The sequence below is a fragment of the Epinephelus lanceolatus genome, chromosome 2 (genome assembly GCF_041903045.1).
Source record: "Epinephelus lanceolatus isolate andai-2023 chromosome 2, ASM4190304v1, whole genome shotgun sequence".
Lineage (NCBI taxonomy): Eukaryota > Metazoa > Chordata > Actinopteri > Perciformes > Serranidae > Epinephelus > Epinephelus lanceolatus.
This window is the reverse complement of record NC_135735.1, coordinates 52,604,815-52,621,171: the sequence shown is the minus strand read 5'-3', so window position 1 is coordinate 52,621,171 and position 16,357 is coordinate 52,604,815. Positions and strand designations below refer to the sequence as shown.

At 40.0% G+C, this 16,357-nt stretch overlaps 2 protein-coding genes across 5 annotated transcripts in view; one reads left to right on the top strand and one right to left on the bottom strand.

Annotated features, from left to right (window-relative positions):
• stard5 (StAR related lipid transfer domain containing 5) overlaps positions 1–16,357 on the bottom strand; it is a 123,673-nt gene that overhangs the window by 67,206 nt on the left and 40,110 nt on the right. The gene's annotated exons all lie outside the window — the stretch shown is intronic.
• Positions 1–16,357, top strand: part of LOC144458848 (uncharacterized) — a 32,644-nt gene that overhangs the window by 13,638 nt on the left and 2,649 nt on the right. For 2 of the 4 annotated variants that reach the window (XM_078162502.1, XM_078162506.1), the window contains 15 exons: positions 1,322–1,460; positions 3,740–3,932; positions 4,156–4,215; positions 4,462–4,536; positions 5,357–5,416; positions 5,663–5,737; positions 6,558–6,617; positions 6,864–6,938; positions 7,759–7,818; positions 8,065–8,139; positions 8,541–8,643; positions 12,767–12,819; positions 12,939–15,033; positions 15,299–15,514; positions 15,848–15,892. In XM_078162502.1, the coding sequence (XP_078018628.1) occupies positions 1,322–1,460; positions 3,740–3,932; positions 4,156–4,215; positions 4,462–4,536; positions 5,357–5,416; positions 5,663–5,737; positions 6,558–6,617; positions 6,864–6,938; positions 7,759–7,818; positions 8,065–8,139; positions 8,541–8,643; positions 12,767–12,819; positions 12,939–15,033; positions 15,299–15,514; positions 15,848–15,892 (3,384 nt within the window). The remainder of the gene's footprint in view (positions 1–1,321; positions 1,461–3,739; positions 3,933–4,155; positions 4,216–4,461; positions 4,537–5,356; positions 5,417–5,662; positions 5,738–6,557; positions 6,618–6,863; positions 6,939–7,758; positions 7,819–8,064; positions 8,140–8,540; positions 8,644–12,766; positions 12,820–12,938; positions 15,034–15,298; positions 15,515–15,847; positions 15,893–16,357) is intronic. The other 2 variants (XM_078162510.1, XM_078162512.1) reach the window with 2 other exon arrangements.

Below are 16,357 nucleotides of genomic sequence, written 5' to 3'. Positions count from 1 at the left end.
AAGGACAGTTGTCTTGGTGCTCTTCACCAAGGTGCCACACATGCTGAAAGAGCACCAAGACAACTGTCCTTTGTCTACAGTCAAGTATAGTGGTGGCAGCATCATGGTTTGGGACTGCATGAGTGCTGCCGGCTCTGGGGAGCTCGGTTCATTTAGTGAAACATAAATTCCAAGCAGAGCATGCTCGCCCCCCTTCAGAAACTGAGCTGCAATGCAGTTTTCCAACATGATAATGACCCAAAACACACCTAGTAGATGACAACTGCCTTGCTGAGGAAGCTGAAGGTGAAGGTGATGGACTGGCCAAGTATGTATCCAGCCCTAAACTCACCTGTGCACCTGTGGGCCATCCTCAAGCTGAAGGTGGGGTAGCGCAAGGTGTCTTCACATCCATCTGCTCCATGATGTCATCATGGAGGAGTGGGAGAGGATTCCTGAAGCAACCTGTGAGCTCTGGTGAAGTCCATGCCCAAAAGGGTTAAGGCAGTGCTAGATAATAATGGTTGGCACACAAAATATTGACACTTTAGGCACAATTTGGACATGTTCACTGTGGGGTGTACTCACTTATGTTGCCAGCTGTTTAGATGTTGATGGCTGTGTTTTGAGTCATTTTCATAGGAAGGTAAATCTATACTACTATACAAGCTGTACACTGACTACTTTAAGTTATATCAAAGTGTCATTTCTATAGTGTTGTCCCATGACGAGATATAATGAAATATTTGCAAAAATGGGAGGGGTGTACTCACTTATGTGATATACTGTATGTGGGCACCCCACCCAGATTGCTACCTACATGCCATATACCCATACATTGTCTTCCTTTACCTCTTAAAATAAGATTTGCTTTCATTGTATGGCTTATATGAACTGATTGTAATTGTAAGTCTTTTTCATTTTTTCATTTTATTCTGGATTGTAGTCATTAACATTTTGTTTTATTATTTTTATTAGTCATGGCCAATTGAAGCCTCATGAAGCATGTTCTTTATTTTCTGAGCCCACTAGTTGGCACTCATCGCTTAAAGAAAGAGGCTCAAAGAATGGCAATTCAGTGTGCTTTCAACCTTTTGATGAACAAAAAGCGCCATCTAGTGGGCTCAGAAAATAAAGAAAATGCTTCACCAGGCTTCATTTGGCCATCACTAATTTTTATTAACAGCACTTACTAACTCTGTTTTTTTTAAAGGCGCTTATAAATTGTTGTTGTCGGTCTTCCTCTCTGTCTAAATTTCTCTTTGAAAAGAAGCCATAAATGAGGTTGGTGGTCTTAGAAGTAGTAACTTATGTTAATGTTTTCTTTCTTTCTTTTCTTCAGGGAGAGGTGTGTTTACACAGGAATACATCGAACCAAAAAGTTTTGTGGTGGAGTACAGGGGAGTTTTGTCCCTGAGTGCAGGAGCAGATGACAAAAGCAAATATATATTCGATTTCATGTGGAATGGGAAGCGCTACTGGTAAGTTTGCTGCTTGTTCATTTACTCATATGTATTTTTTTTTTTCCAAAGTGTTGCTCGTCTTATTTGAAGTTGTAGTTTTATTTGTGGGTACATTTAAAAACAAATGCTGGACCAAAGTGCTTTACAGAGAGATTGAAATTGTAGGACTGTTTGATTGATGGGTTGGCATCTGGTTGTCAGTGTTTCCCCTAAAAAAAAAAAAAAAAAAATTGGCACCGGACAGCGTGACCAGTTGGTTTTCAATTTACCGGACAAATGTTTGAAATTACGGTCAAATATTATCAGAATTTATTGAGCCTAAAAATAATTGATATGCAATTGATAGGCATGTCAGTTTATAATCTTTTTTATTGAAAAGTCAGTAATTTCAAATAAAATGAGTCCTGTCAATTAACTCAGTGCGTAACTTGAATAAATAAATAAATATTGCACAAGCCTGCACTCTTCTAACATGAACATAAAGAAACTGAAGGCCTATACATACAGATAAAACAATTTGCAAACAAATAAACACATCTGGACTGGCTCATACCATTTTAATAACACAGCATGCTGCCAATTTGAAATCAAATCATGTCCGTTCACTATATGCGATTGAAATATAATGGAATAAAAACTCTTTGAAAACAAACAGGGAAAATCCCTTAATCTATTTCTGGCTCATGACAATTTACTTTTTACGCATTTTTGCAGCAGTTTAGTCTGCAGCTGCTGATTTAAAATAAAATGTGCCGAGTGTCTCTTCACAACTTGCAATACGCATTTAATGCAATCTTTGCAACAACTTATATAATCTTTGATTATATAGAGAGATTATTTTGTTGTGACTGAATTTTCTATCCATACAGAGGAGGCATACTTTATATCAGAGTCCTGCACGGGTCCAATTTTCAAGATCCGCCCCGCCCCCACCCGGGGACGTACAAAACCGCACCCGGTCCGACCCGTTGAAACACGACCCGCAGCCCAACCCGTAACCCGGATTTAAAGTAATCATTTTGGGTCATATTGGCTGAATATTGAACAGCATATCGCCACAGTTAAGGTGCCAGTGAGTAAACAACAACCTGAATGAAGCAGCTCTCACAATAAAAACCTGACTTCAGCTCCATCATCAACCCTCTGTGTTCTTCTCCCATACGAGTGTAAAAGCACTCGTTTGTTACGTTTAATGCTTTTAAACTTTTAATCTTTGTAAAGGAACTTTACATGTGTAATAACAGACTTACTTTCTGTCCAGAGCAACGTTCAACAGTTACAAGCTGTCACGTGTTTTTAGAATCCATCGAGGAGAGAAGTAATCCATCAGGGAAACACTTCAGAAACATTATAAAGTGATAGTTGTACGTTTTATCCACTTAATTCTCAAATACCTAAATAATTATTTACTGTTTTGGAAGCGGCGCTTGTAAGACGGTGGCAGCCATGTTGATTCTGTCGTCCAATCACAAATTGTGTTATTAGATGGTGAAACACGTGTAAACAGCTGAACCAATGACCGTGGCGAAATAGCTGAAGCAATCCTCAGAGAGTAAATAATGACCAAGATATCTGTAGTTTACCAAACTAACTAAAAAGATTAGTTTTTAGCTCAATTATTATTTTTTTTATATTAATTTTGATGTGTTTATCTAAAAACCTGCGATCCGACCTGCATATTATTTTTTCCACCCAGATCCGAACCTGGGAAAACATTTTTAAAAAAAAAAAACATGCGCAAATCAGCAGGTACCCGACCCAGTGCAGGTCTCTGCTTTATATATAGTTAAAGTTATAAGGCATCTTTGAGTAAACTTCGAGTATCATTTAAGTATGTCGAGGCGGAGCCGAAAAATAGTGTTCCATTGCTAAAATAAAAAATGTGAACACAAATCTGTGTAAAATGTTTGTCAGGTACAAATGCTCTTGTAATGGGGTCCTGTGGGCAGAAGGTCCTAGGATCACCCCCCGACTACCCTCATCCAGCCCCCCCGCACCAAAGCAAAAACAACTAGGGGAAACACTGACAAATGAGAGGGTGTTAAATCATATGATGAAGTAACCAACTGTTTTGGAAGAGAAAATGACAAGACTGCAGCTGTCTAACAAAAAAAGGGCTTTTGTTGCACAATATGCTAGTGAGAAAGGTGTAATAGTATACGTATGTGTTTTTAAAAAAGTTTGTGTTTTACATAAAAGCCAAGGCTGGGCTGAAGGTCTTTTTTCTCTCATGACAATTTAAGGATTTAACCCAAGCAAAGTTTAAAGTTTTTTTTTCTGGTCTATTTGTCTCACAGCATAGACGCTTCAAAAGAGGATGGAACACTGGGACGACTAGTGAATGACGATCACATACAGCCCAACTGTAATGTCAAAAGAATAATGGTCCAAGGAAAGCCACACTTGTGTCTTTTTGCTGTCAAGGAAATCTTTCCAGGCGAGGAGATCACATATAACTATGGCGATTCCTCTTGGCCATGGCGCTCAATGGTGAGATAAAGGTCTCATGTTCTCTTAATGACAGTGTTAACTATAATTTATTTTATACAACAGTTATTTTTGAGTAATTTGATTGGTCAAGAGTGGGGCTGGGCGGTACCTTTTGAGGTGAATATGAACATAATTATCACCTGTCTTTCTTTCTTAAAGACCACTAAGTGATAGTGCTGCCAGTCAAGTGAATAAACAGTACATTTCCTCTTTACAATTTCAGGCACCCGGTGAAGAACAATCTCACCCGAAGTTGAGAGAAAGTGAGCCAGGCTCAGAAAAGGCAAGTTGTAGTTTGTGCCATCATAGTTAGTTCGCTTTATGTGTCACCTTCAATACAGTAGAATTGGTTTTGGTCTTTAGAATTTTATAGTACAAGTTCATTATTCCGGTCTTCCTTTTTCCCTGCTGACTATTAACTGACATTTCTGCCATACTCATGGCCAGTGTTGCAATACAGTGTTTGCAGAATGAAAATGAATTATTTCAGCTTAAAATAAACTCACATTTGTGCCTGTCATTGACTCAGTCACAGGAGGTGTGCAGCGGTCGTGATTTGATGACAGAGGTCAGGGCAGCTCCGTCAACATTAAAGGATGACATTGTAAGTTGACAGTATTCTTGTAATATCATGATTTTACTTCTAGACATAATACTATTTTGTTTGATCTTATGACTGTGCTCAGAAGTCTTCACACTTTTGAATGTTGTACACTACATGTACCTGCCACAGCACAGGACTATCAGGACAAAGTGTCCTGTAAGGACAGTAGGAATTGGGTGTGTGTGTGTGGTTATGACAGAATGTACTTAAGAGGACATTCTCCTAATCAGGCATTCATGTATTGGGTTTGTGGTGGGGGTGTGTATCAGGCCTTCATGCATTTCTTTATATAATGGGTGTCACAAGTTGGTGATGTATGTTCAGGGTTTCCATGGTCATATTAAACCTGAAAAAGTTGAAGAATATCAAATGATATTCTAGACCAGGAAAGTCCTGAAGGTATTGAGGTCTTATGTCAGGGTTCCCATGGTCATGGAAAACCTGGAAAAGTCATGGAATTTTGTTGTCTGCAGTGTAATTAATTAGGCTATCTTACTGTGATCATTGGCACACGAGCTCCCTATTTCCTGAAACTTCCTCCAGGACCTCTAAAATCTTCTCCAGGTCATGGAAATTATATTATGGGTCCTTGAAAAGTCATGGAAAGGTTTTGAAATTGTGTCTGTGAAAATGTGTGGGAACCCTGTTATTTGAAAGTAAAGGCATTTTTGTTGTGTATAATGACATTGTTACAGTAATCTTTTACCTTTTGAGGTGAATATGAACATAATTATCACCTGTCTTTCTTTCTTAAAGACCACTAAGTGATAGTGCTGCCAGTCAAGTGATTAAACAGTACATTTCCTCTTTACAATTTCAGGCACCCGGTGAAGAACAATCTCACCCGAAGTTGAGAGAAAGTGAGCCAGGCTCAGAAAAGGCAAGTTGTAGTTTGTGCCATCATAGTTAGTTCGCTTTATGTGTCACCTTCAATACAGTAGAATTGGTTTTGGTCTTTAGAATTTTATAGTACAAGTTCATTATTCCGGTCTTCCTTCTTCCCTGCTGACTATTAACTGACATTTCTGCCATACTCATGGCCAGTGTTGCAATACAGTGTTTGCAGAATGAAAATGAATTATTTCAGCTTAAAATAAACTCACATTTGTGCCTGTCATTGACTCAGTCACAGGAGGTGTGCAGCGGTCGTGATTTGATGACAGAGGTCAGGGCAGCTCCGTCAACATTAAAGGATGACATTGTAAGTTGACAGTATTCTTGTAATATCATGATTTTACTTCTAGACATAATACTGTTTTATTTGATCTTATGACTGTGCTCAGAAGTCTTCACACTTTTGAATGTTGTACACTACATGTACCTGCCACAGCACAGGACTATCAGGACAAAGTGTCCTGTAAGGACAGTAGGAATTGGGTGTGTGTGTGTGGTTATGACAGAATGTACTTAAGAGGACATTCTCCTAATCAGGCGTTCATGTATTGGGTTTGTGGTGGGGGTGTGTATCAGGTCTTCATGCATTTCTTTATATAATGGGTGTCACAAGTTGGTGATGTATGTTCAGGGTTTCCATGGTCATATTAAACCTGAAAAAGTTGAAGAATATCAAATGATATTCTAGACCAGGAAAGTCCTGAAGGTATTGAGGTCTTATGTCAGGGTTCCCATGGTCATGGAAAACCTGGAAAAGTCATGGAATTTTGTTGTCTGCAGTGTAATTAATTAGGCTATCTTACTGTGATCATTGGCACACGAGCTCCCTATTTCCTGAAACTTCCTCCAGGACCTCTAAAATCTTCTCCAGGTCATGGAAATTATATTATGGGTCCTTGAAAAGTCATGGAAAGGTTTTGAAATTGTGTCTGTGAAAATGTGTGGGAACCCTGTTATTTGAAAGTAAAGGCATTTTTGTTGTGTATAATGACATTGTTACAGTAATCTTTTACCTTTTGAGGTGAATATGAACATAATTATCACCTGTCTTTCTTTCTTAAAGACCACTAAGTGATAGTGCTGCCAGTCAAGTGATTAAACAGTACATTTCCTCTTTACAATTTCAGGCACCCGGTGAAGAACAATCTCACCCGAAGTTGAGAGAAAGTGAGCCAGGCTCAGAAAAGGCAAGTTGTAGTTTGTGCCATCATAGTTAGTTCGCTTTATGTGTCACCTTCAATACAGTAGAATTGGTTTTGGTCTTTAGAATTTTATAGTACAAGTTCATTATTCCGGTCTTCCTTCTTCCCTGCTGACTATTAACTGACATTTCTGCCATACTCATGGCCAGTGTTGTAACACAGTGTTTGCAGAATGAAAATGAATTATTTCAGCTTAAAATAAACTCACATTTGTGCCTGTCATTGACTCAGTCACAGGAGGTGTGCAGCGGTCGTGATTTGATGACAGAGGTCAGGGCAGCTCCGTCAACATTAAAGGATGACATTGTAAGTTGACAGTATTCTTGTAATATCATGATTTTACTTCTAGACATAATACTGTTTTGTTTGATCTTATGACTGTGCTCAGAAGTCTTCACACTTTTGAATGTTGTACACTACATGTACCTGCCACAGCACAGGACTATCAGGACAAAGTGTCCTGTAAGGACAGTAGGAATTGGGTGTGTGTGTGTGGTTATGACAGAATGTACTTAAGAGGACATTTTCCTAATCAGGCATTCATGTATTGGGTTTGTGGTGGGGGTGTGTATCAGGCCTTCATGCATTTCTTTATATAATGGGTGTCACAAGTTGGTGATGTATGTTCAGGGTTTCCATGGTCATATTAAACCTGAAAAAGTTGAAGAATATCAAATGATATTCTAGACCAGGAAAGTCCTGAAGGTATTGAGGTCTTATGTCAGGGTTCCCATGGTCATGGAAAACCTGGAAAAGTCATGGAATTTTGTTGTCTGCAGTGTAATTAATTAGGCTATCTTACTGTGATCATTGGCACACGAGCTCCCTATTTCCTGAAACTTCCTCCAGGACCTCTAAAATCTTCTCCAGGTCATGGAAATTATATTATGGGTCCTTGAAAAGTCATGGAAAGGTTTTGAAATTGTGTCTGTGAAAATGTGTGGGAACCCTGTTATTTGAAAGTAATGGAATTTTTGTTGTGTATAATAACATTGTTACAGTAATCTTTTACCTTTTGAGGTGAATATGAACATAATTATCACCTGTCTTTCTTTCTTAAAGACCACTAAGTGATAGTGCTGCCAGTCAAGTGATTAAACAGTACATTTCCTCTTTACAATTTCAGGCACCCGGTGAAGAACAATCTCACCCGAAGTTGAGAGAAAGTGAGCCAGGCTCAGAAAAGGCAAGTTGTAGTTTGTGCCATCATAGTTAGTTCGCTTTATGTGTCACCTTCAATACAGTAGAATTGGTTTTGGTCTTTAGAATTTTATAGTACAAGTTCATTATTCCGGTCTTCCTTTTTCCCTGCTGACTATTAACTGACATTTCTGCCATACTCATGGCCAGTGTTGCAATACAGTGTTTGCAGAATGAAAATGAATTATTTCAGCTTAAAATAAACTCACATTTGTGCCTGTCATTGACTCAGTCACAGGAGGTGTGCAGCGGTCGTGATTTGATGACAGAGGTCAGGGCAGCTCCGTCAACATTAAAGGATGACATTGTAAGTTGACAGTATTCTTGTAATATCATGATTTTACTTCTAGACATAATACTGTTTTGTTTGATCTTATGACTGTGCTCAGAAGTCTTCACACTTTTGAATGTTGTACACTACATGTACCTGCCACAGCACAGGACTATCAGGACAAAGTGTCCTGTAAGGACAGTAGGAATTGGGTGTGTGTGTGTGGTTATGACAGAATGTACTTAAGAGGACATTTTCCTAATCAGGCATTCATGTATTAGGTTTGTGGTGGGGGTGTGTATCAGGCCTTCATGCATTTCTTTATATAATGGGTGTCACAAGTTGGTACTGCTCAGAAGTCTTCAGAAATGTTTTTACCCTATGTTAAGGGTTTCCATCACTGATCATTACTGATATATACCTTATTGGTTCCTCAGTGCCACCATAGTGTTACCTGCTCACTTGTCAGCTGTTTGGACCATTGTGAAGATTGCACAGGACCTGTCTCCAGTCTAAAATGGCTTGGTCTCACATGCAAATGTTCGTATTCATGTCACTCAAACAGTTTTTGTTGTTGTTGTCTTTAGTGTAGCGCTGCACGATATGATATCTGCGATGTACTGTAACACTGTTCAGTATTGCGATGACAGTAAGGTTGTATATAAGCTCTATAGTTCCTATGTTGTTCTCTTTTAATAGGTATACTGCTAGACCCCAAAAATCGAATAGTCCATGCCCACTGAATAATGAAATAAATGATTTCAAACGTGTTTTTATTAAACTCGCACATGAAATTGTACATGAATATCCAACCAATTAAGGGGCGCACTAATTTAAATAAGATAATTGTAACAGGTCTAATTTCCTAAACTCCATTTTAAAATATTTCTTCTAAACTGAAGGTTTTCAGAATTCTCATGCCCGAATCCGAAAAAAAGCCTGACTTTTTTTTTTTTTTTTTTTAAACCTCCCATAACAACATGTAGGCTGTTAATGTTGCAGACATTAAAATAGCTTAATTGGGGTTTCTAGCATGGTATTAAGCTACATTTATTATATTTTGATTGAAATGATAAAGTTAAATATGAATTTATTTAACTTAATAACCGTATTCTCCTATTTAGTGAGAATTGTCAACTGTTGCTGCGCACTGTTGCAGTTGCATGGCGCACAGTCACTTCAGAAAACAAAATAATCAATTAAACAACCCCCAAAATGCTTTAAACACTTTTCTAAATAATCTTAATATTGAAAGGAAACGAAATATACCCAGATAAGGTCGGAGGTCTATATGTGCAGTTATAGACCTCCGACCTTATCTAAGCACTTTTAATGGCATAAGTGGGTATATTTCATTTCCTTTCAATATTAAGATTATTTAGAAAAGTGTTTGAAGCATTTTCGGGGCTGTTTAATTGATTATTTTGTTTTTTGAAGTGAGTGTGCGCAATGCAACTGCAGCGCCTGATATTGCAAATTGTAGGTGGCAGGTCTATTAACAAATAAACACGTCTATCCAAGCCTAAGCTACAAACACGAACAAAACAAACCTTATCACAGTGTTTATGAATGGGATCAGTAAAATATTGTAGCAACCCTGCAGTGAATGTTCTGTTGTAATGTCAATGTTCTGTGAGCAGGGTGCAAGAGTGACGAGGATGAGGGCTGTGTGAGTGCGTGTGCTTGTGTGTGTGGTGCGAGCTGGAGGAGAGAGCAGCAGTGCATGGTTCGAGTTAACGTTACAGCTAAGTCCTTGTTTTGTGGTTGTTTTGGCGTGGTTACGGCCAACAGTAACCTGTACTGTTCAGTAACAAACGGTGGTTTGCCGAATAACCGCGTCATCCTTCCACACGTCCTGGCGGACGCTACAATATGATGAGTGACGTGCAGCGGAGAGGGAGAGGCACAGCGGCTGCTGCGTTCAAGTGTTGCCGTTTAAATTGGTTAAACACAAACACACACCTCTCTAATTGGCAGGTTAAAAAAAAAGCCCGAGTCCGGCCCGTGTCCAAGGTAATGATGTCGTAACTGGCCCGAAGCCCGGCCCTCGGGCTGTCGGGCCCCTCAGGCCTTGGGCTCCAGCGCAGGGCTCTATACCACACAGTATTGAATTAAGAAAAACATAACATAAACATCATGGGCTGTATTCATAATGCTTCCTGATACAAAGACTTGCTCCTAGTAACTAAATTCTAAGAAAATTCATAGAAACATGATGTTTTCTAAGAAAGATAGAAGTTATTCATAAAGCAGGGTTCCCGCAGATCTTTAAAAAGTCTTAAAAGGAATTGAATTTATTAATCTAAAAATAAGGCCTTAATTGGTATTAAAATGTCTTAAATCAATCTTTCAAAAGTCTTAAAAATGTTAACACGTGGTAAGTAGGATTTCAGATTCTAATTAGTCTAAACAATTATACTAAAAATAATAGGTAACATTTATTTTTTAAAAATAATTTGCCAAATAGCAGTAACGTCACGCATTCACGAGAGTGGAACCAACAAAACAGTGATGTGTTTGCGGCCGTGACTCTCAGAGCAGATGCACGTCATTCATGTAGCAGTCGGACCACGTGGGAAAGTGTAAATTTAATGAAAGTTGGCTGTCCAACAAAGATTTTTCTGGATGGCTGAAACCGGTACCAGGCAATTTATACGAGGCACGGTGTATTTTGTGCAAGAAATGTTTCAAACTCGGCACGATGGTAATCAAGGCAGTGGAGTCCCTCATGCACAGCGCGAAACACAAAGCCTCAAAATCAAACTGTCAACAAACGCCAGGTATTTCACGGTTCTGTTCTACTCTCGTCTCTACCATGTCTCCACCCCCATCTCCGATATCAACAACCGGGACAGCAGCACCAAATCTCTGGACAGTAGGCTCGTTTGAGATGAACTGCGCCTCGCCTGGAAAGTAACCGAGAGCAGGCGGCCACAGCGGGGGGCGGTAACAAAAAGCTGCGGTGAAGTCGGACAGTTTCTTGACAGTTTCCAGCAGCCTTCAGTCCGTACAGGAAGTCACAGACACACTCACATCCTGTCTGGAATGATGTCAATTCATTAAAAAAGTGATCAGAGCCATACATCAGTTTGTTTTCAGTCTCCAGTTATTTTAATTATGATAGATTAATTTATTAAAATGCTTTACAGGTGATCTGTAGTTTATGTTCATGGTTTATCCTCCATTTGACATGAATTCTCCTGTAAATCAGCATCATATCAGTTTGACCTGTCCCCTCAACTACACAGGCTAAATAAACAGTGCTTGACTATAAGGTTCATATTTTATACAAGACAACAGCTTTCATTAAAGATCAGTCAGATACAGTCAAGGCTTCACATCTGATGTTAGTTTAAGAATCCTCACATCCCACTGACCACAAGTCTTTGTGTTGCTAAATACTTCAATAATTAAATCGTCCAATATTAATATAGTACAGTAGACTCCGTATAGTTTGTGATGAATGTATTCAGTCTCTGACAACTAAACTTCACCATCAGTCACACAACATGTTTTCTGTTCACAGAATAAACCTTCAGATCAGACAAATACAATCTTAATCTCTAAAATTCAACAAAAATTAAAAGTTTATCTAAAACGTCATCTTGTTGAGTTGACATCTAAACCAGTCAGCTGTTAGATCAGGTGAGAGCCAGGCGGTGCAGTCAGTGGAGAGCAACTGCAGCGCCTGGCTCTAAAAACTGTGGCCACCTCGCTCTCGCGGCTTTATCGCCATCCACTTTTGTAATACGTCAGAGCAAGTCGGGATGAAGTTGGACACAAAACTAACCGGCATGCATTGTGCGCCGATCGCCGGTGATCGAATCTGCGCAGGCCTGGCTCATCTCGAACGAACCTAGTGTTCGGGTGCACACCTACGCTAAAAGCAAAGGTACTGTGGTGTCTGAACACCATAAAAAAACACCAATCATACAAATCAAATGAGGGAGTTGGAGATTTATTCATTTATTTCATTTGTGTTGATTGTGTCGTTGGTCTTAAATTTCATTTCAAGTGGCATTAAAAAAGTCTTAAAAAGTCTTAAATTTAACTTGGCTTAAGCTGTAGGAACCCTGTAAAGTATCTTAGCCCTTAAGAGAGCTCCTAAAGTGAAACAGTGTTAGGAGCAGGGAGGAGGAGGCTTCAGAGTTTCACAGAGGAGAAAATGGCAGAAATACAAAGAGGAAGGAGAAATATCCTCCAAATGTCCTCAGCATTATCGACTTGCGACAATGCGTGTCCATAAAACGTCTCTCCTGAATCCAAAATAATTCCAAGTAGCAAAAGTACTGTGCTTGTTCACAACAACTTCTTCATCGACCATATTTTCCTTGCTCCTCTCTCCTTCCTGCTTGTTCACCTCCAGCAAATGACACATGACCTGACAGGGTAGCTGAGGCTTCATCTAATTGGCCAAACGGTGTCTAGGGCTTCCCCAAATGCTCACATGCTGAGTGTAAATGCATGGCACGAGTAGTAACACTGATTTTTCATTCGTCGCATTTCAGGCGGTCTTTACAATGCGTTTATCTTGCATGTTCATATCGCGATGACAATGAAAATGCCATTTATCGTGCAGCCCTACTTTAGTGCAGTTTTTATGTTAAACTAAAACAAAAGCATTAGCACAACTTGCTAACTTTTCATTTCAATGTGCTTTTAGTGTGTTCAAGATCCTGGCACAAATCCTGCTTTTTCAAGAATAATCAATCGCTGGTATGTTCATTTTCCTTGGTTCCATTTTAAATTTGATTTTAAAGTGTTCTTGGTGTCAGATTGTGACTTACACAGTAGTAGATTTTTGGGGGTTAATATAAGCTCTTTTTTCTGCATAGGATGTTATACCCGATGAGATTATTTCTGACTCTGCAAGTAGTGATGGCTATTCCTCTGGTGATCTCTACATAGCTGACACCGCACCAAGGTCTGATGGATCCAACTCTGAAGATGTTGTAACTGACACTGAACTATTTAGTAATAGTGAGGATCTAAACCTACCACATCGCAAGAGTGGACCAGTTGACTCACTTTCTTCCCAGGAAAGGACAAAGACAGTCCTGCAACCTATATCCTGCATGGAACAGGAGGACAAGGATGCTTCCAACTCTGGCAGAGTTGGCATTGATGATGACTTCATACCTGATAGTGAACCCTGTTCTGATGTTGATGATCCTACTACAAGTAATACCCAGACTCTTCCAAGAAGTACAACAGAGTCTTTTTCTACTGAGACTGCAGTAGCACCACAGGTCTCTTCTTGCACATCAAAAAATTACTGCTATGTTTGCAAAACACCTCAGTCTAAAATATCTCGTCACCTTAAAAAGCATGAGAAAGTAGAGCCTGACATTGCTGAAGCACTCTCATTCCCTAAGAACTCAAAAGAGAGAAAGAGGTTACTTGAGAAGTTGCGGAACAAAGGTAATTATGAACATAATCAAGAAGTAATGAGTAAACATGATGGACAATTGAAATTGAAAAGAAGACCAGGACCATCAAAAATCTCGGTGAATGCCAAAACGCATGTGCACTGTGCATATTGTAAAGGCCTGTTTATCCGTAAAGAGCTATGGCGCCACTCGCGTAGATGCCCGTCAAAGATGGTCTCAGACACTGAAGCTATTTCTAAGACCAAAGCCTTAGTTCTGGCAGATATTGCAGAGTCAACATACAGCCAAGCAGTGTCCCCTGGAGTGTGGAAGATCCTTGGAAAGATGAGGGACGATGAGGTAGCATCTGTAGTCCGTAATGACTTCCTCATATTGCAACTGGGCCAGTCTCTCTACAACAAGCATGGGAGTGATCCAACAAAATTTGAGTACATCAGAACAAAGGCTCGGGAAATGGGCAGACTGTTGTTAACCTTAAGAAAAAAATATTCTATATTTAGCTTCGAAGATGCTGTAAAACCAAACAATTTTTACAAAATCATTGGAGCTGTCAGAGAAGTTGCTGGATATGATGAAGAGAAGCACTCCTATTGTACACCCAGTCTTGCCCTGAAATTGGGACACTCGCTGAAGAAGATTGGTGACATTATTCTCTGCAGGGCCATCGCAGCAGAGAATGAAAATTTGATTAAAGCAGCGGAACGATTTACACAACTCTGCACAAAAGAATGGGCAGGACAAGTCTCCCACACTGCACTGGCTACTTTGAGCAAGTCAAAGTACAATAAACCATCCACCATACCATTCACAGAGGATGTGCAGCTTTTGCACAAGCACCTGGAGGAAAAATCGGCTGCCGCCATCGCAGACCTGAAAGAGCATGAGTCTCCACAGGCGTATGCAGAAGTTGCTAGGGTGACACTTGCTCAGATCATCCTCTTTAATAGACGTCGTGCAGGAGAAGTCTCAAAAATGTCACTTGAGTCATTCAAGAAAAGAGACCAGACTGAGCTCCATAGTGACATAGCTGCTAGCCTGTCACCGTTTGAACAAAAGTTAGCCCAGCACTTCAGCAGGGTAGAAATTATCGGCAAAAGAGATAGGAAAGTTGCTGTTTTGTTAAACCCTGAGGCTGTCAGTGCAACAACACTTCTTGTAGAGAAAAGAGACGCATGTAACGTGCATAAGGATAATCCCTTCCTATTTGGACGACCACAGTGCCCCCCCATGAGCTACTACAGGGGACAGGACTGCATAAGAAAGTTTGCAAGTATGTGTGGTGCAAAGAATCCTGATAATCTGAGGTCTACATATCTTCGCAAGCACATTGCAACAGTGTCCCAAATACTCAACCTCAAGAACAATGAGCTGGACCAACTGGCCAACTTTTTGGGCCACGATATACGAGTCCACAGAGACTTTTATCGTCTGCCGGAGGCAACTATAGAAATGGCAAAAATCACAAAGCTTCTACTTGCAATGGAGAAAGGAACTCTTGCAAAATTCCAGGGAAAGTCTCTTGACGAGATTGAGCTTGAAGGTATGTGGTGGTAACAACACTCTTAATGGCTCTTCTCAAAAGAATAATATTTTACTACAGGATCAATTACAAAACAAAGTAGTGAGACTAAAGAAATACAACAGTATTTTGGACATGTTTTAAATTGGGAAGATGTAAATTCAGACTTTCTAGAATATAAAAAGTAAATATGCCTCAATGTTTTGGTACATGATACAGAAACATGTCGGGTGTACAAACTTGCAGCAACAATTATTTTTATTTTTTGCATCAATCATTTCTTTAGACGAATTGGACCCAGAGCTGGGTGATGGTGATGACGATGGCGATGGTGATGACGATGATTACGATGGCGGTGTTGGCGACGATGCCAGTGGTGATGGCGGTGGTGATGGCAGTAGTGTTGACGATGGCGGTGGAGGCGGTGGAGGCAGTGAAGGCGGTGGAGGTGGTGAAGGCAGTGGAGATGACGGAGATGGAGTTGATGGGTCCGGACTAAGTGGTATGTATTGAATATCTTCCAGTATACATTTATGGTATATTTTGGAGTAAGGACCATATTCAAATTCCCTGATGTTGCTTTAATACTACCACAAAGTCAGCAAGGTACACAGTCAGTAAATCAACAATGATAAGAGTCAAGTACGTGGCATGGTTTCCGCATTTAAGCTATCAGTGTATGAATGTGGTGTGAATGGGCGAGTGATAGACCAGTATTGTAAAGTGCTTTGAGTAGTTGATAAGACTAGAAAAGGGCTGTATAAGTACAGTCCATTTACCATTGATCACTTAACTTCAATTGATGCTGAAGGCCTTTTTTGTATTCTTTCACCAGAAAATCAAGAAGTGAAGATGCCTGAAGAGGTCACGAGCTCCTCTGGTAATGTGTGGGAAAGCCTTATGGCCGGGCTCCACCGGGCACGTCAGCGGCGTGACACGTCTGCAGCGCGAGTCCTGTAGCAGCTCGCCCCCCTGTTAATCAATTACAGCGGCTCCACCGGCAACGGGAGCGGCGCGACAACCCCCGTCTGTCGCGCGGCAACTCTCTATTTTACGCAGCTCCCCTACGCGACCCTCCAGCACATAAAAACTACATGAAATAGTGTGCTAAACGAGCACAATGTGTTTTTAAATGAATCAACCATTATCAGAGGTGATATGTGATGATTTTTTTTCATGCATTTACCCATATTTATCCGTGACATTGTGTAAATGTCTGTGGTGGACATTTGAAAGCGAGTAGATGACAAACAGTACAGTAAACTTGTAGATAATTCAAATATATGTAATAACTTAGGTGGAAAATGCTTTAACATTTCATGCAGCCTACATGCAGCCTCTCGGC